General features: G+C 38.6%; 8 protein-coding genes across 8 annotated transcripts; 6 read left to right on the plus strand and 2 right to left on the minus strand.

The window, feature by feature from the left end:
• Positions 1-86: 86 nt before the first annotated feature.
• On the plus strand, positions 87-1,274 carry I206_107119 (sorting nexin-3; the record flags this gene model as incomplete). Its single annotated transcript, XM_019157059.1, has 5 exons — positions 87-117; positions 186-491; positions 556-758; positions 863-988; positions 1,113-1,274. The coding sequence occupies 5 exons, from the start codon at positions 87-89 to the stop codon at positions 1,272-1,274; spliced, it is 828 nt and encodes a 275-aa protein (XP_019009777.1).
• Positions 1,275-2,301: 1,027 nt separating this feature from the next.
• I206_107120 (uncharacterized protein) lies at positions 2,302-8,021 on the plus strand (the record flags this gene model as incomplete). The annotated part of the gene is made up of 12 exons (XM_070203451.1): positions 2,302-3,258; positions 3,317-3,467; positions 3,537-3,629; positions 3,710-3,846; positions 3,904-4,321; positions 4,397-4,684; positions 4,772-4,866; positions 4,948-5,422; positions 5,822-6,538; positions 6,603-6,731; positions 6,788-6,994; positions 7,060-8,021. The coding sequence occupies 12 exons, from the start codon at positions 2,302-2,304 to the stop codon at positions 8,019-8,021; spliced, it is 4,629 nt and encodes a 1,542-aa protein (XP_070059552.1).
• A 1,302-nt stretch (positions 8,022-9,323) lies between these two features.
• I206_107121 (uncharacterized protein) lies at positions 9,324-10,695 on the plus strand (the record flags this gene model as incomplete). The annotated part of the gene is made up of 7 exons (XM_070203452.1): positions 9,324-9,326; positions 9,427-9,441; positions 9,503-9,577; positions 9,836-10,065; positions 10,334-10,424; positions 10,552-10,620; positions 10,693-10,695. 7 exons carry the CDS (start codon positions 9,324-9,326, stop codon positions 10,693-10,695), a joined length of 486 nt encoding a protein of 161 aa, XP_070059553.1.
• Positions 10,696-10,968: 273 nt separating this feature from the next.
• Positions 10,969-12,502, minus strand: I206_107122 (uncharacterized protein; the record flags this gene model as incomplete). Its single annotated transcript, XM_019157056.1, has 9 exons — positions 10,969-11,033; positions 11,101-11,181; positions 11,317-11,438; positions 11,513-11,594; positions 11,683-11,731; positions 11,842-12,063; positions 12,118-12,140; positions 12,223-12,326; positions 12,426-12,502. 9 exons carry the CDS (start codon positions 12,500-12,502, stop codon positions 10,969-10,971), a joined length of 825 nt encoding a protein of 274 aa, XP_019009774.1.
• Positions 12,503-12,927: 425 nt separating this feature from the next.
• Positions 12,928-13,666, plus strand: I206_107123 (uncharacterized protein; the record flags this gene model as incomplete). Its single annotated transcript, XM_019157055.1, has 4 exons — positions 12,928-12,987; positions 13,059-13,115; positions 13,213-13,278; positions 13,346-13,666. 4 exons carry the CDS (start codon positions 12,928-12,930, stop codon positions 13,664-13,666), a joined length of 504 nt encoding a protein of 167 aa, XP_019009773.1.
• A 2,988-nt stretch (positions 13,667-16,654) lies between these two features.
• On the plus strand, positions 16,655-19,074 carry I206_107124 (uncharacterized protein; the record flags this gene model as incomplete). The annotated part of the gene is made up of 2 exons (XM_019157054.1): positions 16,655-16,902; positions 16,968-19,074. The coding sequence occupies 2 exons, from the start codon at positions 16,655-16,657 to the stop codon at positions 19,072-19,074; spliced, it is 2,355 nt and encodes a 784-aa protein (XP_019009772.1).
• Positions 19,075-19,867: 793 nt separating this feature from the next.
• Positions 19,868-20,891, plus strand: I206_107125 (ubiquitin-conjugating enzyme E2 4; the record flags this gene model as incomplete). Its single annotated transcript, XM_070203453.1, has 7 exons — positions 19,868-19,891; positions 19,990-20,085; positions 20,199-20,233; positions 20,299-20,318; positions 20,458-20,586; positions 20,663-20,733; positions 20,832-20,891. 7 exons carry the CDS (start codon positions 19,868-19,870, stop codon positions 20,889-20,891), a joined length of 435 nt encoding a protein of 144 aa, XP_070059554.1.
• Positions 20,892-21,438: 547 nt separating this feature from the next.
• Positions 21,439-22,160, minus strand: I206_107126 (uncharacterized protein; the record flags this gene model as incomplete). Its single annotated transcript, XM_019157052.1, has 3 exons — positions 21,439-21,761; positions 21,826-22,051; positions 22,116-22,160. The coding sequence occupies 3 exons, from the start codon at positions 22,158-22,160 to the stop codon at positions 21,439-21,441; spliced, it is 594 nt and encodes a 197-aa protein (XP_019009770.1).
• Positions 22,161-22,814: the final 654 nt, after the last annotated feature.

The following is a 22,814-nucleotide window of genomic DNA, read 5'->3' on the forward strand; positions in this document are numbered from 1 at the left end:
ATCCGGCGTGCAGTTTGTTCTAACACTGTGCACCCAGAAGATTCGATCAATCAAGTGAAACATATAAGCAGGGATAGTCGAGCAAGATGAATCAATCACAGCCGTATGACTCAAATCGTAAGTTACCGGTCCGTTGGGCTTGGCTTCCTCATCGTTGGGCTAATCCATTTGGTCAAATCCTATAGAATACTATCAAAACTCTCAACCTTATCAATCCTTATCTAATTCGCAGACATTTCAATCTCCTAATTCTCAAGGTTATAATTCGAATCAAGGATACTCATCGCCTCCCCCTCAACAACAACAAAACCAATATTCTTCACAAGGATTTCAATCTCCGAATGTAAATTTTGGTCAACAACAAGAATGGCCACAATCACCTCCACCTCAACAACAACAATCAGGACAGGGTTATCAACAAAATCCACAATCTGCACAACAAGGATACTTTGGTCAAGGTGGATATAATCAACAACCTCAAAGTCCACCTGGTAAGCTATTTTCAATCAATTATTACTTAAACTAGGTTAAGAGGTAATTTACAATGAATTATAGTTGAAGTTACACATTCACCGTTTGTACGAACGGATTCGTCAGCTCGACTTACATTTACAGATATGGCAAGAATGGCAGGTAGACCACAAACTTTTGATGAAATGTATGCTGTACCAGAAAGTTTTTTAGAAATCGAAATTAGGAATCCAATGACTCATGGAATTGGAAGAAAGATGTATACAGATTACGAGATTGTTTGTATGGTATGTCTATCTCCGTCTCATCTTACCGAAAATCATTTCAAGCTTGAGAATTGGTTATAGAGAATTATCTGGTCTAATTCCTTTTTTCTATGTTTGTTGTCTAGACCAATATACCAGCTTTCAAGCTACGCCATTCGGTTGTTCGTCGTCGATATTCTGATTTCGAAGCTTTCAGGGATATACTAGAAAGAGAAAGTACGAGGGTCAATATACCGCCTTTACCTGGAAAAGTAAGTGGATGCCTTCATTTCATTCTCATAGTGATTCGAAGGAACCTAAACCTGCCTATCTGCAGTAATGATCTGCTATATAGAATAAATCATTGTACTGATTGACTGTCATTTTTCATCATAGGTGTTCACCAATCGATTCACGGATGATATTATCGAACAACGTCGAGAAGGCTTACAAAGATTCTTAGAAATAGTGGCTGGTCATCCTTTGCTACAAACTGGAAGTAAAGTTTTATGTGCTTTCTTACAGGATCCATCTTGGGAAAAGTCACAATGGGTGTAAGGCAGGATAATGGAACGTAGTGATAGAGCATGATGAAAGGGCCCTACTTAGAATCATGTAGGGCTCGCGGATAGTAGATTCAGAGATCGGTAGAGCGTGTATTTAGTTATATATATCTTGTACGCAGTGTATTAGAGTTTTCTTTGGTCTACCATATGCAAAAGAGGCGGAGCCAGAAGTATGCATTTTATATATACATTTCAGTGGATGTACAAATTACAAATAACAGGTGAAGTTGATCGAAATCAGTAAACTGTCAATTAATGCCCTTTACCATCTCTCTACTCTTCATCATCGTCATATATGATTGTCTCTTAATGATGTTCTGGACCTTCCACAAATGAAACCGGGATCCTTAAGGGTATTATCATATACAGTAGATTCACCATCCCGTTGTATATAAGCATAAAACATTGATCAATTGTATTTTAGTGTAATACTTGATTAGGAATTTTAACCGTATGATTCCGGTTATTCAATACGAATCTAATTGTAATTGATCCGAGATTTCTGCCCTGAAAGTTGAATGAAGTGTTAAGAGTGTGACCCTAAAAAATGAAACCCCTTGGATGTTTTCACTTTTGCCTTTTTGACTTTTGACCCCACACACATAATTACCTAGTACCTAGTACCCATCCCGATTATATCACAAGCCTCTCTTTCAACATTATCAGCATCCAAATTCAACTTATTGATCACACTCCCAATACCTTAGCATAGTCCAGCTTATGTTCATACAAACAAAGAATCACGTATTCTTGGTGTCAAACGTTTCGATTGAAAGTTGACAACACGGCACCTGACTACCAAAATATATAGGGCTGTTAGCTTAAGTGGACGCGCCTAAACCACTCCTTCCCTTTCTACCTAACTTCTTCCAAAGTGTTGATCCGATATATCATACATCATATCGAATCAACTCGACAGCATAGCTTTCTTCTCTCGACAACCATATTTCAAGCTTCTGTACAAGAAGACCAGACCCATTAGTATACATAACAGGGATTAGCTATAACATTTGTTGAGGATGTCATCACCATCTCAAAGTAGAGGGATGGTACCTCCTCCTGGATCATGGTCATCAACGTCTAGATATCAAGATAATGGTGATCAATCAAGAAGATCAATAGATCAACAACAACAACCCCAAGCATCATCTTCATCTTCTAGAAATCCTTCCATGAATTCTATTCATAATTCACCCACTTCTATATCATCTTCATCAAGGCATCAAATTGTCGGAATTAGTAATGGTTCGTCAAGATACAATGAAAATGGAGAAGGCTATTCAGATTCATATAATGGATATAACCAAGATAATAGAAGGCCATTACCCAGGATAACAACTTCTAATACGGATAATGAAGATGATGGATCTGGTCGTGGACCTAGATCAGCTCCTATAAGACCAATGTTGGATGGAATTAATTCATTCAACGGTCCTGGACCTTTAAGATCAAGTTCTTCACCTGATCCAAGAACTTCAAATCTTTCAAGTTCTCGACATAGTTCACCATCAAATTCTCCAATAGAGCATCGTGGTAATTTCGCTTCTTCTTCTTCTTCTTCTGCTTCAGGGAACCAACGTAATGGAAATGGTAATGGGCATATTTCACCTCAACCAGCGGTTCCAAGTTTGGGTGCACCTTTTTTAAATGCTTCAAATATCCCAACAAGGAGCGGATCAAGTAATCAAAATAGAGACATAGGTAATATGTCTACCTCAGATCGTGAAAGAGGAATAAATTCTAAACAATCCATTCATTCTTTGAATGATCAATCGACTTCAGCTTCAACCTCATCTTTATCCAACCAAAATGATAGTCAGTCGGGATCTGGTGCACAACCTTCTTTAGTATGGCCTCAACCTAGAACTAGAAGAGAAGGAGGTACGACTTATTGTGGTCAATGCGGTCAATCGGTGCACGGTCAATTCGTTAGAGCTATGAGTAAAGTCTATCATTTGAATTGTTTCAGGTGTAAAGTGAGTACATCATTTCTTCGACCATTCATTCTGTTGCTAATTTGTTTTCGTGGAATAGGATTGTAATAAGGTGGTGGCGCAAAAATTCTTCCCTGTGGAAGATGGAGATGGGATGTATCCCTTATGTGAGAGGGATTATTTCGCTAGACTGGATTTAATATGTGCAAAGTGCGATCAAGCACTGAGGGCGAGCTATATAACTGCTTGTGGTGAGTTTACATCGATGTACCCAAGTAGACAGCTGTTGAAGAGACACTGATCAACTTACACGGTGACAGGAAATAAATATCATGTAGAGCATTTCACATGTTCTGAGTGTGATGTACTGTTTGGACCGAATGATTCATACTATGAACATGGAGGCAAAGTCTGTGAGTGGAAAAGCTGAAGTCAGCGTAGCGAAATGGTGGGCACCAGCTGATCTGTAAATGCTATGTTGCCTGTCGATCAGATTGCCATTATCATTATTCGACCCGATTTGCTGTGAAGTGTGTAGGATGTGAAACAGCTATTCTGAAGCAATTCGTGGAGATGAACCGGAATGGTAGAGATGAATGTTGGCATCCTGAGTGTTATATGATATCGAAGGTAAGTCTATCCGTCACAATCTCTTCATAACGCAGGTGATTTGACTGGTTTGTGCAGTTCTGGAACGTCAGATTAGCTTCAAAAACATTCAATACTCCCGCTTCCTCCGCTGTATCATCCACCATATCACTTCTTGAAATGTCTTCGTCGACTGCACCGGGTGCACCAGTCAATTCACTTACTATGCAAACTATTCAGCCTCTAACGCCAAGCCCTAACAGCGAAGCAGGTATGACGCCTGGAGAATTAAAGGATAGACAGGAAGCTATGGAAATGAAAGTACAACAAATATGGCATGTCTTGTCCGGTTATGAAGAATCATCGGCGGCCTTGATAGGGGATATGTTGAGAGCGGTCAATGAGCGGAGGTTGTTAGATATAATCTTACTGGCGGAACGGTTCATACTGCATGTGGAAACTCTGTTTGCGGTGATAGATGATCTTGAAGCTCAATTTGCTCAGACCGGTGCGAAAGGTGAGTAGTACCTGCTTATAGTTGATTGAAGAAGACAGAGACGCCCTTGATTGACTGGTCTTTATGCTTTCATAGGTATGGCTCATGCTAGAGAAGCCAAACAATTGTGTCGGAAGCTTGTTAACCTATTTTCGACAATGTCCCAAATATCGCCTAGTGGAGGTCCGCCGCCCAATAATTCGGAATTATTCACCCTCATCACTCAATTAGCTCATTATCTCAAAATACTCATACGGATAGCTTTGACAGGATCGATAAAGCTGGAAAGGGATCATGGAAATACTTCAGCGATGACAAATTGCTTAGCTAGGTTGAATCTGTTAGCAATCGATAACGGAGATCCCACTATCAAACAAAGAGGAGGTTTCCCTGAAAATCAACCTACACCTCGGCCATCTATCAAAGCTGACGACACTCAGGGTGGGACCGCTGCGTCTGCTGGTGATGAAGAACAACTTAAAAGAAGTATAGAAGCTCTGACTAGGCACCCTGATGGGTATATCAGTAGTACGAAAGATATTGCATATGGATACCGGAGTTTAGCGGTAAGTACCGTTTCACATGATAGGCACTGTTCAACCTTATTCAAGCAGGGAATACATGTGCTGATGAACGTCATACTCCAGCCTGAAATTACAGGTGAGACTACATTACGCGGACCACAAGATGAGAATTTCATACCGCCGGAAGGGTGTGCGCACTGTAAAACAGCAATAGAGGAAGATTGCGTACGATCAGGAATGTTCAATAGGTGGCATTCAGCTTGTGTAATTTGCATAATATGCGGTGAAACTTCTCTTCGGCCTTTACCAAAAGATGATAACACCACAGATGACGGCTCATCTCATTCGCATACCGATATTGTACCGACTAAAATAGTGAAGAAATCGAATTTACCTGCAAGAGTGGATTTCTTTTATTGCGAACCTATTCAACAAATTGAACAAGTTCCTCAATCGATTTATTGTGGTTCTCATAAAACATTAGGTTCGATAAATGGATTCGCAGCTGTTTCAAGATTAGAACAATACGCTTTCTTATTACATATTGCCCTAAGAAGGTTATATGTTCATTTTAGGATACATCATGATTTACCGAGTGGTGAGTTTAGTTTTTACGACTCTTGTCTCAGATTTTCAGGATTTTCGAACATTAGGACATTCCTTCAACTTTATTTTGATTTTTCAAAATGTTCATTCATATCGTCGTCATGAACTTTATGTCACTTTACTCTTAACCTTCATACTGCTTAATCCTCCAAACTCATCACCCACTCAGTCGAGTGGCCAGGATCACAAGGCATATAAACCTGGATTTCATCTTGTTTCCTCTTCTTTCTTTTCTCTTTTTTCATCTTCCACCTTTTCAGAAGTCTATTGCAGCCAATTCGCTATACTCGAACTTCTTCGCGTTGTTTACAACTTTACACCTATAACAATAATCAAACTGCTATAATGTCTTCGTTGGCGCTAATGTTGCCCCGTCTTATTCGTCGTAAAGTGCGAGACCATGGTATTTCGGACCGATCAGATCATGAAGTGAAACGAATGAAATCCGTCACTTTGGATCGTAAACTCTCTTCAACCGCCAGATTACCTCAACGATCTATGGTAGTTGAATCTCCAGCAGGTAGAATGGCAGATGCCAATGGTCAAGTAGTATCTGCTCGATCTACCTCTGATAGTAATCCTCAGGCTCTTACGACCAACGGTCCAGAAATCAACTTCCCCAATTCGGACTCTAACAATAACATTGAAATGATTGATCCGGATGATCCTCCATCTAGCGCAACTGTTGATGTTCTTCGACCACCTTTTGCAAGAAATAATACATCAGTTATGATCATAAACGAAAATGCAACTACCGAAGATCAAGAAATTGATAATTTGACTATGCCAAATATAGTTCAAGAAGATGATGCTATCACGTTAGGCGATATTCCAATGTTAGCAAATGTCACTTCTAGATCAACTCAACCTTCTGCACTCAATTCGCAATCTGGTGGAATAGGTTCATTGGAGGGCAAATTACTTTTATCAAATATCAATCCACTCCAGTTGGTTATTCTTAAACATTTCGCTCTTCTTACCTTGAGTAAAACCGGATTAGGACATTTGATTGATTTGGATGATGTTTTGGAATTGCTTGAAGTAAGGAAAAACCAATGGTGGAACAAGATCTTCAAAGGTACGGCTAAAGAAAAACAAAAGAAGAAAGGTATGTCTGTCTCATTGTGGAATGAGTGTGAGGATGTGGATGCTGATCAACTTCTCGCCCATAGGTATCTTCGGTGTACCTATTGAGATTCTCGTTGAGAGAACCGGATCAGACTCTTCACAAGGTGCTTCTAATACAGTGTTAAGGGTACCGGAGTTCATCGAAGATATCATTTCTACTATGCGACAAATGGGTAAGCCATGCTAGATTTAGGTTACAGGTCAACAACTGATCCATCTTGTGATATAGATATGGCTGTCGAAGGTATCTTCCGTAAAAACGGTAATATACGAAAACTTCAACAGATTTGTGATGCCCTCGATAAAGATTCCACTCAAGTAAATCTCTCAGACGAGAATGCTATCCAGCTCGCAGCTTTACTCAAGAGATTCTTGCGAGAAATGCCCGATCCCCTTTTAACGTTCAGATTACATAAACTATTCTGCGCTGCTGCTTGTAAGTCATACCAATTTACATGTCATGTACGAGTTGAGACGCTGACTCTTGTACTTTGTTGTCAGCCCTTCAAAATCCCGATGACAGAAAACGAGTCTTGCATCTTCTTGTCGTCCTCCTTCCAAAATATAACAGAGATACCATGGAAGTTCTCTTTGTATTCCTCAGATGGGTAGCTTCCTTCTCCTACAAAGACGAAGAAACAGGTTCTCGAATGGATATGGCCAATTTAGCTACGGTCATTTGTCCTTCTATACTTTACGCAAAAGGTGCGAATGCTGCGAAAGACGAAAGTTTTATTGGAATTCAAGCTGTTCAAGAATTACTTGAGAATCAAGATGATTTCTATCTTGTTCCAGCAGAATTAGAATTTGTTCTACAGGAAAATATTTATCAAATTTTCGCAAAAGAATTGGATTTACCTCCTAAAGAAATTCATCGACATTGTTCAAAATATATGTCAGCTAGAGCTCAAGCTTTATCAAGTGGTCTTCAACCTCCTCAACCTCAATACGCTGGAACTAATAATGCAAAATATAGTCCAAGTGGAAATGGACCTAGTTTATTACCTACAAGTAATTCTCAATCAAATATTCCAACAATTGGAGGAGGAGGACAACAAAGAGAAATTCGAGATAGACCTTCTGATCCTAGATTAAGTGTTCATGCTTCTTCAAGTGATCCAAATACAATAAATTCTTATAGTAGAACTCCTATACAATCTCAACAACCTGTAATTGCAAGTGGAGGTAATGGAGGAAGTAGTAGACCAAATTCATGGATTCAACCTAATACAAGAGGTAATTCACAATCTTCTTTAAATTCACCTTCTCATTGGGAAAAACCTAGAGGACCATTCCAAAGTGGAGGATCTAGACAATCTTCAAGAGGTAGTGCTCCATCTAGTCCTGGACCAGGAGAAGAAGGTAGAAGATCAATTGGAATGGATAGAGAAAGATCTTGGACTCCAACTCATATGAATGAGGGTTATACAAATGGACAACATTCTTATAGTCAACATCGGTAGTTATTAGAATATCATATATCGATGATATCAATTTTATGATGGACAATTGCGTTTTGATTTGATTTTTGATGTATCAATAAAGAAAAATGTAACGAAATTGAAAGTTTAGGTTAATCATGTAAATCTTATAAGTACAAATTAATTAATTTTGCATATTATTGTACATCTTTTATTTTATTTTTCTTTCTTTATTTAGGACAATTTTATTTTGTTAAATTATAGTTATTTGCCTTCTTGATTTAATATATATCTATTAACAAATAATATGAATTGTTATCACGAATATTCATTATGATATAAAACATTATAAAAATGATAGCGAATTACAATAAAAATCAAAATGTAATTGAAATTTAAAGGATTGGATTGGGATAAATGTAGTAATACTTCAAAGCGATAATATTTTTGAAATTTAAAGAAAAAATAGAAAAAAATCGCTCTGCTTAAAAGTAATTACAAAAAAGAATATTTTATTTAGCCACCTAGTTTATCCCTTTTCAACATTTATTCAAGTTGATGGGAAGATTGAAGTGGCATACATGAGTGATTTGAGTGTAAGGAGAAATTGGGAATTTAGAATTGATTTGAGATTTTTTTTGTTTTTTTTTGGATTATTGCTTATGAATTTCACCTCACCTAGTATAGCATGTTTTAGTTTTTAAAAAAAATTAAGAAAATTTGATTGAAAATAATAATTTTCATTTATATGCATTTAGCATTTATATTTATACTTATGTTTTTTATTTTATTTTATTCTAAAGAAAATAAGATATGAGCATTTCAATTATATTCCCCATACAACAAATTATTCATTATGATTTTCATTTTTTCATAAAAATCGATTAATTAGTCCTGCGGGGCGCTCTTGTAAATTTTATCTGACCATCTGATTTAGCGAATCTGTTGTTTATATTAAATTAAAAAAAATGAAATAGTTTCGTCTAAATTATGATGGTGTACCATAAAGAAAAAGAAAAAAAGAAAAAAGAATAATAGATGTGATGAATTTACTTTTTTATAATTACCAAATGATGAATTGATTTGGTTTGTTAAATGGGATAAAATGAAATAAAATTAATTTTAAAAAAAATTGATAGATACATAATTAAGTGACGCGTGTTTTTTGGGACGCGCTTTGACCCCATTATTCACCCCATGATGACCATAAAGTATTAGCTATATAGATAGTACTTTGAATACATCATCATCATCAGATCATCATAATAATAAACAATACTACTACTGTCATTGATACGATTTATACCCCTACGATAAATAAATTAACGACTCACGACTTCAAAAATGGTATGTCACTATCTCCCAAACTCCGTATAGCTCTTTCTCAACTAGACAGACTACTTTCCTCCTGAGCAGGTGGCAATGCTAATAATTATTCGATGTATAGGATAAGATTAAAGAAGTACGATTATCAGTTTTGGCACGAACGAATCGTTCTAATCAAACTGACCTGACTTGGATAGCGATTCACCATTCTCGGTCAAAAAATTGAAGCTGCTGAAACTAGAGCTGAAGCTGCTGAAGCCGAGAACAAAAAGGTGGGTTTTTGTTTTCCCAAACTCGAGGATGGCGCTTATCTCTGAAAGTGTTTTGTTGTTTCTCTCAACTCCATGATTTGCTTAAAACACTATTACATTCCGACACATTAATAATCAACTCCGCAATCACCTAACCTTTGTGACTTTCTCAATTACTTGGCTTCTTACATTCAATATGATTCAATTGATACCCTTCCGGCTAACCACTCTTGTGAAAAACATCTTCTCTTGCTCAATTACCATTTACCCATCTCGTAGCTAACACAAAACCTTTTGGAAAGAGAACAAGAAAACTCCTCTCTTCAACACAAGCTTTCCCTCGCTGAAGCTGACGTAGAGAAATATGAAGATCAAATCAAAAACTTGAAAAACGCTTCAGAAGAAGGTGAAACCCATAAGACCACAGGAGAGAACTTGGCTCGAAAAGTTCAATTATTAGAGGAGGAATTGGATAAAGCTGAAAAGGATCTGAAAGATACTACTGAGAAGTAAGTTATCGGTTCCTCATCAACCTCAATAGCCGCTTCTTAGACCACCAGCCCGCTTCAATATTTCATTCGCCATTTCCCCTAAATCTATATGACGGGACTCATGGTTTCCGTGCTTTGATGTTCCTTTCACAATGTTTGTTGTGCAGTGTCACCCCAGTTCTTCCGAAAAGCACGCCGGCTTCCGGCTCGGTTCTTACAATCACGATCTCTGTTCGAATCATTCATGCAAGTTCACCGCATACTGATATGCCGGTTCCCTCTATAGACTTAGATTAGTCGACGTCAAAGCTGAAGATTTCGAAAGAAGACTTCAAAGTGTTCAACAAGAACGAGATCAATGGGAACAGAAATACGAGGTGAGTTATGGGTCTGGTTTACTGTCAATATACGTCGTCCGAGGCAGTTTATGCGTCATCAAGCTCCTGATTCTGATATATTTACTGCACGCTTGTGATCACTCGCTAAACCCTTTGAATCACATAGGAAGTATCCGAGAAATTACGACAATCCAAGAAAGAGCTCGACGAATTGGTCGGTCAAATGGAATCTTTGGTAAGTTTCACTCAAATCGCATCTGATCAAAGCTCTAAAATTAGATACTGATTGAATTTTGATAATTTATAGTGATTCTGTTCGTTTTTACATTTTGGTGCCCATCATACAGTTCCTTTCTTCCCATATTTATTCTGTCATATACAGACGAGATGAAATAATGTGTGTTCTCCGCCTAATGATAGCTAAGGCTGCATTGTTGTACATGGATATTCCGTGAAATGGGATACCCGATTGGGCATCGACGACATGATGAATAAGCATGACTGACTTGCTTTGATGTCTCACTCTTACTGATTAATCATTGCAGTACTCAAAACATTATGACTGGGCATCATTGCATAAATCCTATATCTTCCCATTGAATCTTCCATTAATTCCATTCATTATTTTAGGTATGAAATCGTATTGTTCTAGATAAAAAGTCACATCATTCAGCTGAATGAGTTTTTGAGTAGGTACAAGTGAAATTTTACTTACGTCCACCAAATCTAATTACTAAATGATATATAATAGCTAAAACAAGTAAGAATAAAGTCCATTTCATTTTTTGTATTATATCTAATTTGATTTTCAAGGAACATCAGCGATTTGAAAGTGGGTTAAAAATGAATTTTATGAACAATCAAAAATAACAGAAACAGTTTTTCTTGAAAATTCGTTTTTTTTAAAAAAAAAAAAAACCACAAGAATTACCTGATATTTTAATTGAAGTAGTTTCTCCACCTTGCCAAATTTTATAATTTTTATCTATGTTTTCAGGTTTAAATAATGATATATTTACATTTTTAGATAAGAATGTATGTGTAGGTAAATGACTAAAAATCAAATATGTTTCAATTATGAGATCTTTCTCATGTGTTTCGAAAAACACAGAGAGAGAGAGATTTACTAAATTGATACACTGGGTGTTGAGAAAACATTCATTAAAATCGTTAATCCTGCTCTTGATAATGGTCTAACATAATCGTTTTCTTAAGTTAAAGAATTTTCAAAATCAAATTAGTTAAAATGAATTATAATTGATAATGATTTAAGGAGTTTTTGATATTTTGTACTAACCATTTTCTTCTTTTCCAAATTCAATTTTTTCAACACCTAATTCAATTTCCTATAAAAAAACAAATTAAAACATTTAATTTACATTTTTTAAAAGAATAATCAACATTTGAAATGATACATATTGCTATTTTGAATTATTTAAACAATGAATTAACTTACTCCAGCTTGTAAAAATTCTTCACCTCTTTTAACTTCTTCTAAACCAACTGACCAATCTTTTTCTAAAGGTTCACCAATTGGAGCAAAATCTGAATTATCAAAAAATGTCATTCTTAACCATGATTTATCTTTTAAAACATTTTCAGCTTGTTGAATTAAAACATCTGTTGATATATAAATTACACTTGATGATTTATATTTTGAATCTAAGGTTGATAAATCCTAATTCAAGATTTCACAATTTAGTATATATATATTGGATCAAATGAAACTTACTCGATGAAATCCTCTTATATTATCTATATTAATCAAACAACATGATTAGTATTAATATAATTGTAATATTAGATGTTTCTATTAAGAAATTTGTTTATCACTTACTTTCCCCATACTCTGAACCTGCGTATAAAATCAATACTTCTTTATCTGCAAAGTATTTCGATAAATTATTAATTGATTTTCCAGATGGTTCTTCCAATCGCAATCTAATTCCAAGAAAAGTTTAATTAGTCTCGAGCCTCAGATGTAATAAAACATGATTTTGAGAATCTCGTCTCTCATGATCATGCACATACATCACTCACCTTCGTAGTAATGGATCAGGTGAATTATATAATCCTGATTGACCAACTAGATCAGGTGGAATTTCTGTTGAAGGCATCTTTGCTCCTGATTTCACTGGTACCCGGATATGAGTTTCGCCAGATCTGGACGATATTGATACTCGCCCTATACGATGAGATGTTCAGACTGAACCTATAGATGATAGTATGACCAATGTACATTCAGATATCAACAACAAATGAACAGAGATGACAACGTTGTTGGGTATATGACCGCCGGTCAATAAAGTTGAATCCATCTGGGGCTCCAAGCGCGAATTCGTTAGACTTTCATCGTTTTGCTCTTTCTTTTATCCTCATTTTCAACATTTCAAGTCTTTCTCCTCTTATCTGACTGAAGATTTGTTCAACATGGTAGTGAGTGACTGTATAATTGGCTTCAAATTATTCAACAATTGAATTATACCACTTGATATTGATGTTGAGTTGGGTATACTTTTAGAAATTATGCGTTTACATTTCGATGGAATTGGAAGGTGTTAAGGAAGTTAGACCAGAAGACGATTACGAGTTTTTCTTCACTGTATGTGTTGATCTTCTGGGTAGAATCTCATTACTAGGGAGGGATTCAGCTCATTAATATTTCATGTTCAGGTACAATGTTCATCATGTCGTGAAGTTCATCCTAAGACAGTAAGCTTTAATCAAAGAGTAAGTGAGCAGTTTTCATATAAAGTAGAAACGAGCAATAAAGAAAAAATGCGAGGCATATCTTCAGTAACTAAATTTACTTCTCACGTTGAAATAGGAAGAACACGAGATATCTGGATCAAAAGGAACAGCTAATTTCGTATGGCGATGTGGAAATTGTAAAGTAAGTTTATCTTTTTGGACATAATTAAGGGAAAGATAATTGATTATGAGAATAATCTCTCGAGTAGAAAGAACATTCAGCTTCTTTTGCACCTTCAAATCCATCACCAAAATCGAAATCAAAATCTATAATACCAATATCATATTCATCAAGTGAATCATTTCAACCTTTAATTTCACTTGATTGTCGTGGATTAGAATTTATAGAATTTCATATAAATCATGGTAAATGGTTTGCAAAATCTGAAAATGATTCTAGTTTAAAAGAATTTGAAATTAATTGGGATGAATTAAAGCAACAAAATGAAGATAGATGGGATGATTATGATGATAATTCTCAACAAGCTATTAGTATAAGTGAATGTAAATCGAAAATTGAAAGAGCATAGATCGATTTCAATAAAGGGAATTCTATATGCATTTGGATTTATTTATCGTTCATCTACTTTGAAATTGATTTTCGATTTATTTTAATATCGATTTATGAAAAAGTAAACTAAATTGCTTTTATAGCTCAGATGGTATTCATGTTATTATTCTAAGAGAACCATAAGTAGTTCTGAGAAAGAAGATGTATAAACCTCATCTAAATTCTCTGTGACGACTTAATGAATAACACTCACAACGGAGGAAAGAAGAAGGTTCATATAGACCCAAATCATCAAACCACAGGAGACGAGGGAAAGAGTCCTTATAATTCCGTCCAAATCTTCATTCGTTTCATGGGCACCGGATTCCGATTACAATTGATGCTTGAATCAGTATCTTATCGAGTTGTTCCAGGCGGAAAATTGATCTTTAAGGTGTTGAGTCTCGCGAGAAGTCCCCAGGAGCAACTTGCCTAACGACAAGAGCACCATTCATCCACCAAATAGCCTCACATATGATATGAATGGACGTATAATTGAAGTATACACACGATGAAGATAAGTAACAACGATTCGAGTTTACCTGAGGTAAGGTACTATATGACTGTAAATGATTCATGCTCTCGTTGAAAGCCTGAGTGGGGTCGATCCTTGGTAGAAATGGTGTTTGATTGTATATCTCCTTGATAAGCTATCGACTGATTCTCCTGTTGAGTGACAATCGTTGACAGTTTTCATCTCGTATAATGATTTTCATCAGTATATTGGAAGATCGCAGAGGAGGATAACCATTGACAATTGGAGCAATTCTCATTTTGAAAATACGACTATCGAAAATAGTCTTTGGCATTACTCATTGATGAGAACACATCTCTGATAGTACGATGACAAACGACAGATGTTGTGCCACGCTCAGCTCGGGTCATTAGTCAAGTGCAGTATGCTTTTTTAAATGGCTAAAGTCATACGAATTGTCAAGAAGTATGAAGATGTGTAGATGGAATCAATGACTACTTTACTTGATAACCTGGTCATCATCATCACGTTACGTCATTGCCCTACTGTTGATTATGACCCATGGCGATCATCAGGAGACTAGCAGATACATCCGTGTTGACTACCTACAAGCTAGACCGATCGCTCTGAGTTGGTGTCAAAAGTGAGCATGATCGTCGAGCGATCAGGTACTGAACCTTGATTTCCAATTCCATGTTTCATCCTCTCTATACGGTGCGGGTGAATTCGCAGTTATGATATTCAGGTAAGCTACCGCCAAGATAACATCACCATCATTCGATTGTCGCAGACTTCTGCAGCTAATTAGCATTATCTTCAAAGATATCGGATAAAAGGATTATTCATCTGGTTGATCGATTGACGATTATGGCTTGATGGCTTGATAACGTGTTTTAAGGATTTTCGGATGTATCAGATTTGAAGCCGATCTACCCGGTTTCAGTAGGAAATCCGGGATCATATCGGTGCATGAGCTTGCTTGATAAGGAATGTGCATCATGAGTACGATCTTGTCAAGCACCTCCGATTGTTGAAGAAGGCAGATAAGCGTCAACATTAATTGGTTGAGCAGGGCAACGTCATCACCATGTCCCATGGGCTTGTCATACGACAATTGAGGGTCTTCGAATTCAGCTTTTAGTACTTGATCGTGTATTTAATGGGGTCAAATTAGCGTATTTTCAACCTGATCATCCGAGACCTTTTTGGTATCTCGCCCTGATTCAGTTCTCACCTAAGATCAGCACATGAAGGATGCTAGTCTGACCAATCACCCAGCTCCACCCCAACATAATCACTCTATCTGAACGAGCATTACACGCCTAATGTTAGCCTTGGTAAATTACGAAATCATCGGATAGAGAAAAGATCTACATGATCGAGAATGATCACAACTTGAGTGCTTTTATCGGTATCTTGGCTTAAATGGAACGATAGCGTTGCGTACCGCATGTCCTCAAAGAGGGTATAGCAGCCGTTTGTTTTGTTTGCTTGCGACCTCAAACATCTTGAGGAACAAATTCCGTTAGGGTTACTAACGTAATCCCGTGCCGAAGCCTAAAATTAAAAAATCAGGAACGAAAGATCATGTTTGTTGATCGAAATACGGATTCGGTATATTTCTCATCGGTTAGAAACATGTGCCGTTAGTCACAGCTTGTTTAGTTTCAACTTTGTTAAATAGAGTCTCTCTTGTATCCCTTCATTCGAAGAATAAAGAAACAAGTTAGGGATCTACCAAAGAGCAACAGACGATCCTTTTAATTGGATATTATGACAGCATGGCTCAATCTGCTCCCAGCCACTACGATAAGAATTATCATCACACATCGAGGGTTCAGTTTATTGGTTCCACCTATTCCAGCAAAAATTGGATTCTCCCGTCCATTGGTCAATTGCCACTTACACTTATCAGGGAAGTTTAGACTATTTGGTGGATGTTCCAAGATGAACGGATTCTGATCCTTTAGACGGAATTGGTAAGAATTAAGAATAACGAGAAAAACTACGTTTATCGTAAGAAAATACTTTGTTCCACTTGTTTACACCATGGACTATGCTCAACCCTATCATTCTGAGGTCACCGATCACACAGTATGCCGACCTTCCTCTGCTTTCATGCTGCTGATGATTCTAGAAATGTCCTTGCGACTTGTCGAGGGTGATCAGACAGGGCTGAACCTTGTCATCTTGTTGTAGTCTCTTCCCTTGCTTCCGTTTGTTTATTGATAGGTACGACCGGGTTTATATCACTTTGTCATTGCCAACATCCGATGCAGATCATTTCCTTATAAAATAGCAAGCATACTTCACGATTTTTTATTTCCCAATTTTTTTCTTTTTCTTTCGTATAACTGACAATTTCGACTTGGCGTCCTACAAACAGTTCGAAAGAATCTTTGAATAGATATCATCGCAAACCGGAATTAGCAAATACATCGGCTTATTCATTACTATACTACTTGGACCATCAAACATAACAATTAACCGACTATGGTCAAATTATTGACCTCATTCACTCTTTCGCTTTTAGTAGCCCTCTTGAGTATCAGCAATGCTCAAGCAGAAGTCGCGGGATCCAAAAGCAGACCTAGAAGATTAGACAGAAAGGGTACTCCAGTTCAAATTGCTCCAAGAGCTACAACTTCTGCTGCTGATCCTTGGACTAACTTCAAGCAATTCGATTGGACTTATTGGCAAACCAATTGGGGTTGGGCAGGTCACACCTTATCTTATGTCAAGTGAGTCTTCGCCTTTTTTCTATTGATATATTTTAGACTTGTCTGACACAGACGTTTAATTATAGAGCTTGGTATTACGATGAATACGGGCTCAATCTTCCACCAGGTGTATACAGTTGGCCTCAATTATCTTATTATGTAAATTACTTCGGTACTTACAGTCCCACTCCTACACCTTCCATCTCGGTATACGGCGGTTCAAACACTGAAGATCCTTGGGTATATGGAACGCTCGCTTCCTCATCCACCAGTTCCAGTATAGCTGCTTCTTCCAGTTCCAGTAGAGCCGCCATAACTTCAAGCTCAAGCTCCAGTGCCGCACCTTCTTCAAGCTCTTCTTCTTCATCCAGAGCTGTTTCCTCATCGTCATCGTCTTCAGCTGCAGCTTCTTCGAGCTCCTCTTCTTCATCCAGGGCTGCTTCTTCATCATCCTCATCTTCAGCTGCTGCAGCCAGCTCAAGCGCTTTACCAAGTTCCACTTCCTCTTCAGCGGCTGCTTCCAGTTCATCCTCATCGGTCACAGCTTCCAGCTCTTCCTCATCGGTCACCTCATCTAGCTCTTCGTCAGCGTCTTCAAGAGCTGTCTCGAGTTCATCGTCTTCTGCTGCCGTTTCCAGCTCTTCGTCTTCGGCCACCGTTTCCGGCTCTTCGTCTTCGGCCACCGTTTCCAGCTCTTCGTCTTCGGCCACCGTTTCCAGCTCTTCATCTTCGGCTGCTGCTTCTAGCTCTTCGTCTTCAGTTGCAGCTTCCACCTCTTCATCATCGGCTGTGGTCTCAAGCTCAACATCATCTTCTACCAGCTCATCGGCTTCAGCATCCCCAACACCGTCTCTCCCTACGGTACCAAGCGGTTGGGCTATTGCCTCTACCCCATGTATTGCTGATGGAAAGACCGGTCGAGCTCTACTTGGTTCTTTCACCATCGATTACGCCAATACCGTCGAAAGCTGTCTTGCCAAGTGTGACGCTGGTGGATATCCTATCGCCGGGCTGGAATACGGAAATCAGTGTTTCTGTGGTTCATACCTTTCAAACGGCGCTTCTCTTCAAACTACCGCTACTTGCGCCGTTGCTTGTCCTGGAAACTCACTCGAGACCTGTGGTGGATATTACGCTTTGAGTCTGTACATCTCGACTAAACTCAATGGGGCTGCTCTCTCCTCTGATCTCCTTGGTCAATCCGCTGTCCTTCCTTCCGGTTGGTCTACTGCCGCCAAATGTATGCCAGACGTCAATGGTCGAGCTTTAAGCGATTACAGTTGGGCTACCGACGCCATGACCGTTCCTCTCTGTCTTAACAAGTGCGCTTCTATGGGTTATCAATATGGAGCCGTCGAGTACGGCAGAGAATGTTACTGCGGAAACACCATTGTGAACGGTGCCGACTTAACCAAGACTTCTACTCTTTGTGGTACTCCTTGTGCTGGTGATCCTTCAACTTCATGTGGTGGATGGAACTCTATGCAGGTCTTCAATAATCCAGCCTATTCTTACTCCAATACAGTCATCAACGATTACGTCAAGACTGCTTGTCTGCAAGAAGTTGCCGGTCGAGCTCTCAGAGGTGCCGCATACACCGACTTAACAAATATGACTGTTGAGAGCTGTACTTCCTACTGTAAAACTCGAGGATTCGTCATGGCTGCCGTCGAATACGGTTCGGAATGTTATTGTGGTTCTGCCCTCGTTGGAGGTGCTTCCCTTTTACTTACTTCTGGCCAGTGTTATATGCCATGTGTAGGAAACGCCAACGAAAATTGTGGTGGACCAAACGCTTTATGGTTATACATCAACCCTAATTCACTCAGTTCTTCAGTTGTATTGCCAACAGGGTGGAATTACAAAGGATGTATTGCTGAAGGATGGACCGCAAGAACCCTAAATTTCACTGCAACTTCTTATGTCCAAAAAGGAACCATGACTGGTGAATATTGTGCCCAACAATGCGCTCAATTAGGATACACAATGGCAGGTACTGAATACGCTTCAGAATGTTATTGTGGAAATTCTTTCGGTGGTGGAGCGACTGGAGCAATCATTGATACATTGACGGATTCAACATCTCAATGTAATTACGCTTGTCCAGGTAACTCGGCAGAAATGTGTGGTGGTGCTTCAAGATTATCTCTTTATTCCAACTTGGTCACCCTTCCTCAACTCACCTCATCATAAACTAATTAGCCCATCAGAATGAGTAGGGGGATGTTATAGATTTCGTTCTTCTCATATTAAATTATCACCTTCTAGCTACTCCATCTATAATAAACTACATTACACATCTTTATATTTTCGTATAGTATTCCGGATTTTTACATAGGACTTTTTCTCTTTTCAATTCAGCGATTTCCAAGTCCAAATTATGCAATTGATTCGTATTACCATCCAGTCTACTTGATTGCGATACAGAATGGCAGGATCCTTAATGTGCATGCGTGTTATGCCTTTGTCGCTACCACGCCGTCGTCTTGAGCCAAATGATCAGGAAACGACATGCTTTTAGCGATGTATGAGGTGTTATACATGTGGGATTCACGAAAGATAGCCCCGAGTCGAGGTCTTGTTTGTGCCACAAGATCGGGTTTTGCGTAATTCCCGCCATGCAGACTTAATCATAACCGTAGCGTGTTTTTGCGCCTCACTCAACCCCTTCCACCAGACACTTCCTCAATCATCTATCCATCTGTCACTAGTAGCTTGTATATTACCTCATTCATTCACCCTTATCAACCTTTCTTATCGACTGTCATCAGTAACTTGCCCATATCATCGTCACCTCGATCTGTGAGTACTTCTGATATACATGCCTGTTGAGCCGAGTCTTCAGGGCAGGAAGAATCAAAGGTATCGAAAGGCTGACTAAGATTCAACCCATCCTTTATTTCTCCCTTGCCACCGCTATTCCATTCATTTCTTCAAAATATCTCGATTCGGATACAAAAACAGTTTCAACCAAAGAAATTGCATAATGGCTTTGAAGCGAATCAACAAGGTACGTCCGAGTGTCTTTTAGCCAGTCATTAAGTATGTGATCGGTGAGAATCGGGATACATGATCATGCTCACACGATCCCCCATTTCGTGCATGCAGGAATTAATTGATCTCGGACGTGATCCCCCGTCCTCATGTTCCGCTGGTCCAATCAATGACAACCTATTCCAATGGCAAGCTACCATTATGGGACCTGTGAGTGATCATTTCTCATGCCGAATTGCGCCAAGAGGTGCTATAGATAAGGATGTTCAGATGCGCAATGGATCAATGTTCCGACAAATGACTAATGTGTGTGATGACTCTAGGCTGATTCTCCTTATGCCGGTGGTGTCTTCTTCCTGTAAGCTGCTAGCGAAGCTCGCGAGTATCAAGACAAATATAGCTGATCACGTCTTATAATGTTAGGTCTCTTACTTTCCCTACCGGTACGTCTGAACAGCCCTACATCCTTGGAGCAACGCATCATACACCATCAGATGTCTACGCTTCATCCTCTCTCACTGTATCGCAATGTTATCACCTAGTTGCAGACTATAGTCAGGGGATTAACGACTGCTTTTATAGACTACCCATTCAAGCCTCCTAAGGTACAATTCACCACCAAGATCTACCACCCAAATATCAATGCAAACGGGTCAATCTGTTTAGATATTTTGAGAGATCAATGGAGTCCAGCATTAACCATCTCGAAAGGTGGGCTTCAACTCAATCCATATGACCTGTCAGACATGTGACCGATACTGACTTGCTCTACTCCGCTATCAAATAGTCCTCCTTTCGATCTGTTCAATGTTGACCGACCCTAATCCTGACGATCCTTTGGTACCGGAGATTGCTAACGTAAGTGTCGTGCTTGAACACTCATCACGCGGCCCAGAGATGTGGGCGATCATCCCCACTTTTCATAACTGACGCTTAAGTATCCGTTGCTTCCATAGACCTACAAGACCGATCGACCTCGATATGAAGCTACAGCAAGGGAGTGGACTAGAAAGTGAGCTTGTCTCCGTCTGTTGCTTCATTCCAACGCGTCATGCTAACCGATTTTCTGGCTCTAGATATGCGACATAAAATGGTTACTTATACATTTCATAATTCTTCTTTCACGTATACATACCTTCTTTCGTCTCGTAGCGATAGTCATGTGATCATTCATCTTCATGTCTTTCCGTTTGCCGCGAGTCGAATTCAGAGGATCGACTTGTGCCGCAGATCACGAAATGTCATTCTTGGTCGGAGGTCACTGATTCGAAGCTGTTGCCGAAACATCAACTAAGAGTAGGGAATCGGATCGTTCTTTTGCCTTCTGCTAGCAAGTCATATCGGATGCTGACGCATCGCGCTGGGATGGCTCTCATCTAGACGTTTGCAGTGAGCTGTATGGTAATGACAATTAGAGGCGTATGATCATAATTGCATACTATCGTCATCATCAAATCACCGTCAAATTATAGAACAAAGTACCCAAGCTACGGAAGATGCTAATTCGACCAATTGCTTTGTGCTGTAAGGTATTAAATATGTTTTGCTTACTTCATGAGGAGTCTATTTGGGTTTAAGATTATATAAACCAGCTTCTTCGTCTTCTGCAATTTTGGTATCTCCAATATGTCGATTGAATTTACCTCTGACCAAATCGTGAGAGGGAATTTTGTAAACTTCATCTCTCTCTTTTCTTCCAATACTATTCTTCTCGACAATAGTAATTATCCAAGTTGTCCAACCGAAATGAATGACCATATTGATGAAATATAACACAGTCAAACCAATAGCAGCAGGTTGACATCTATTATGATTGACGTAAAATCCTGAATCTGGATCCAAGCAAAGTCTCATAGAAGCAATTATACATTCCCATATGAAAACGGCTTTTCATGTTTCTGTAAGCATAAGCATTTAAACAAATACAAAGGAGAACACAATTTCGCTCACCTAACCAAGAAATAGTAATTATAACATTTACTGCAACTTCACCACCACCTTGATCCCATTTTTTCTTACTATCCTTGATGGAGAAAAAAATTGCAGGTGGATAGTATATTAACATTATTACACCGATGAATCCGTGTATACCGGCTACTATTACTCCTTGATCTCCCCATCCCGGTAAGAATAAATTAAGGAATAAAGCGAGTATGAAAGTGATTGTTGTAATACCCTACATATAGAAGTTTTAGTATTTTATTGGTCTGAGTTGGAGAAACGAGTCATAGTAAACTCACGAAAAGACTATATCGAATTGTGGATCCATACAATGATGATGACATGATGATTGATCAAATAGAATGAATACGTTTATGATATGAGTATATTTATGCTTGTTAATACAGTTATATTTGAGACGATTATTTTGTGGTTTTCTGAAAATTCAGACTCCATTCTTGGCGACTTCTTATATACCTTGAAACTCCGTTGTGAATGAAGCGATAAGATTTGTGATAAGGAGAGTGACTACCTTTGAATTTGAGATAATCATGATAGTGGCGATGCATATAATTAATTGCAGTACAGCCAATCTTGGCACTTCGGAGCTAACTCTTTAGCCCGCTCAGGAACCGGACTAGTCTGTATAACAATGCGATGCTCTAACTAACTATACGGTTCCTTTATCAAGTTGACAACCCAGAAACCTAAGTCACGAGCCTAAATGAAGCATGGAATGTCTTGGGCCAGGTAAGGTTGTAGCCAAGATAAGTTAGTACAAGTACCAAAAAGATGCAGTGCAGATATAGCTTCGATGAGATAAGGTAATCGAAGGGAGTGACAACCACGTTGTACTGGAATCACATTAGTGAAACCTGTCTTAGTGCGCTTTCAGCAGATGCGCTACTTGCTGATCGGCAAATTCTGTCAAGCCGCAAATGAAGCGTAGAGCTGTAGAAGGAAATAAGCGAAATAAACAACTTCGGCACTGCAGAGCC

Source organism: Kwoniella pini, chromosome 10 (assembly GCF_000512605.2).
Source record: "Kwoniella pini CBS 10737 chromosome 10, complete sequence".
NCBI classification, from domain to species: Eukaryota; Fungi; Basidiomycota; class Tremellomycetes; order Tremellales; family Cryptococcaceae; genus Kwoniella; species Kwoniella pini.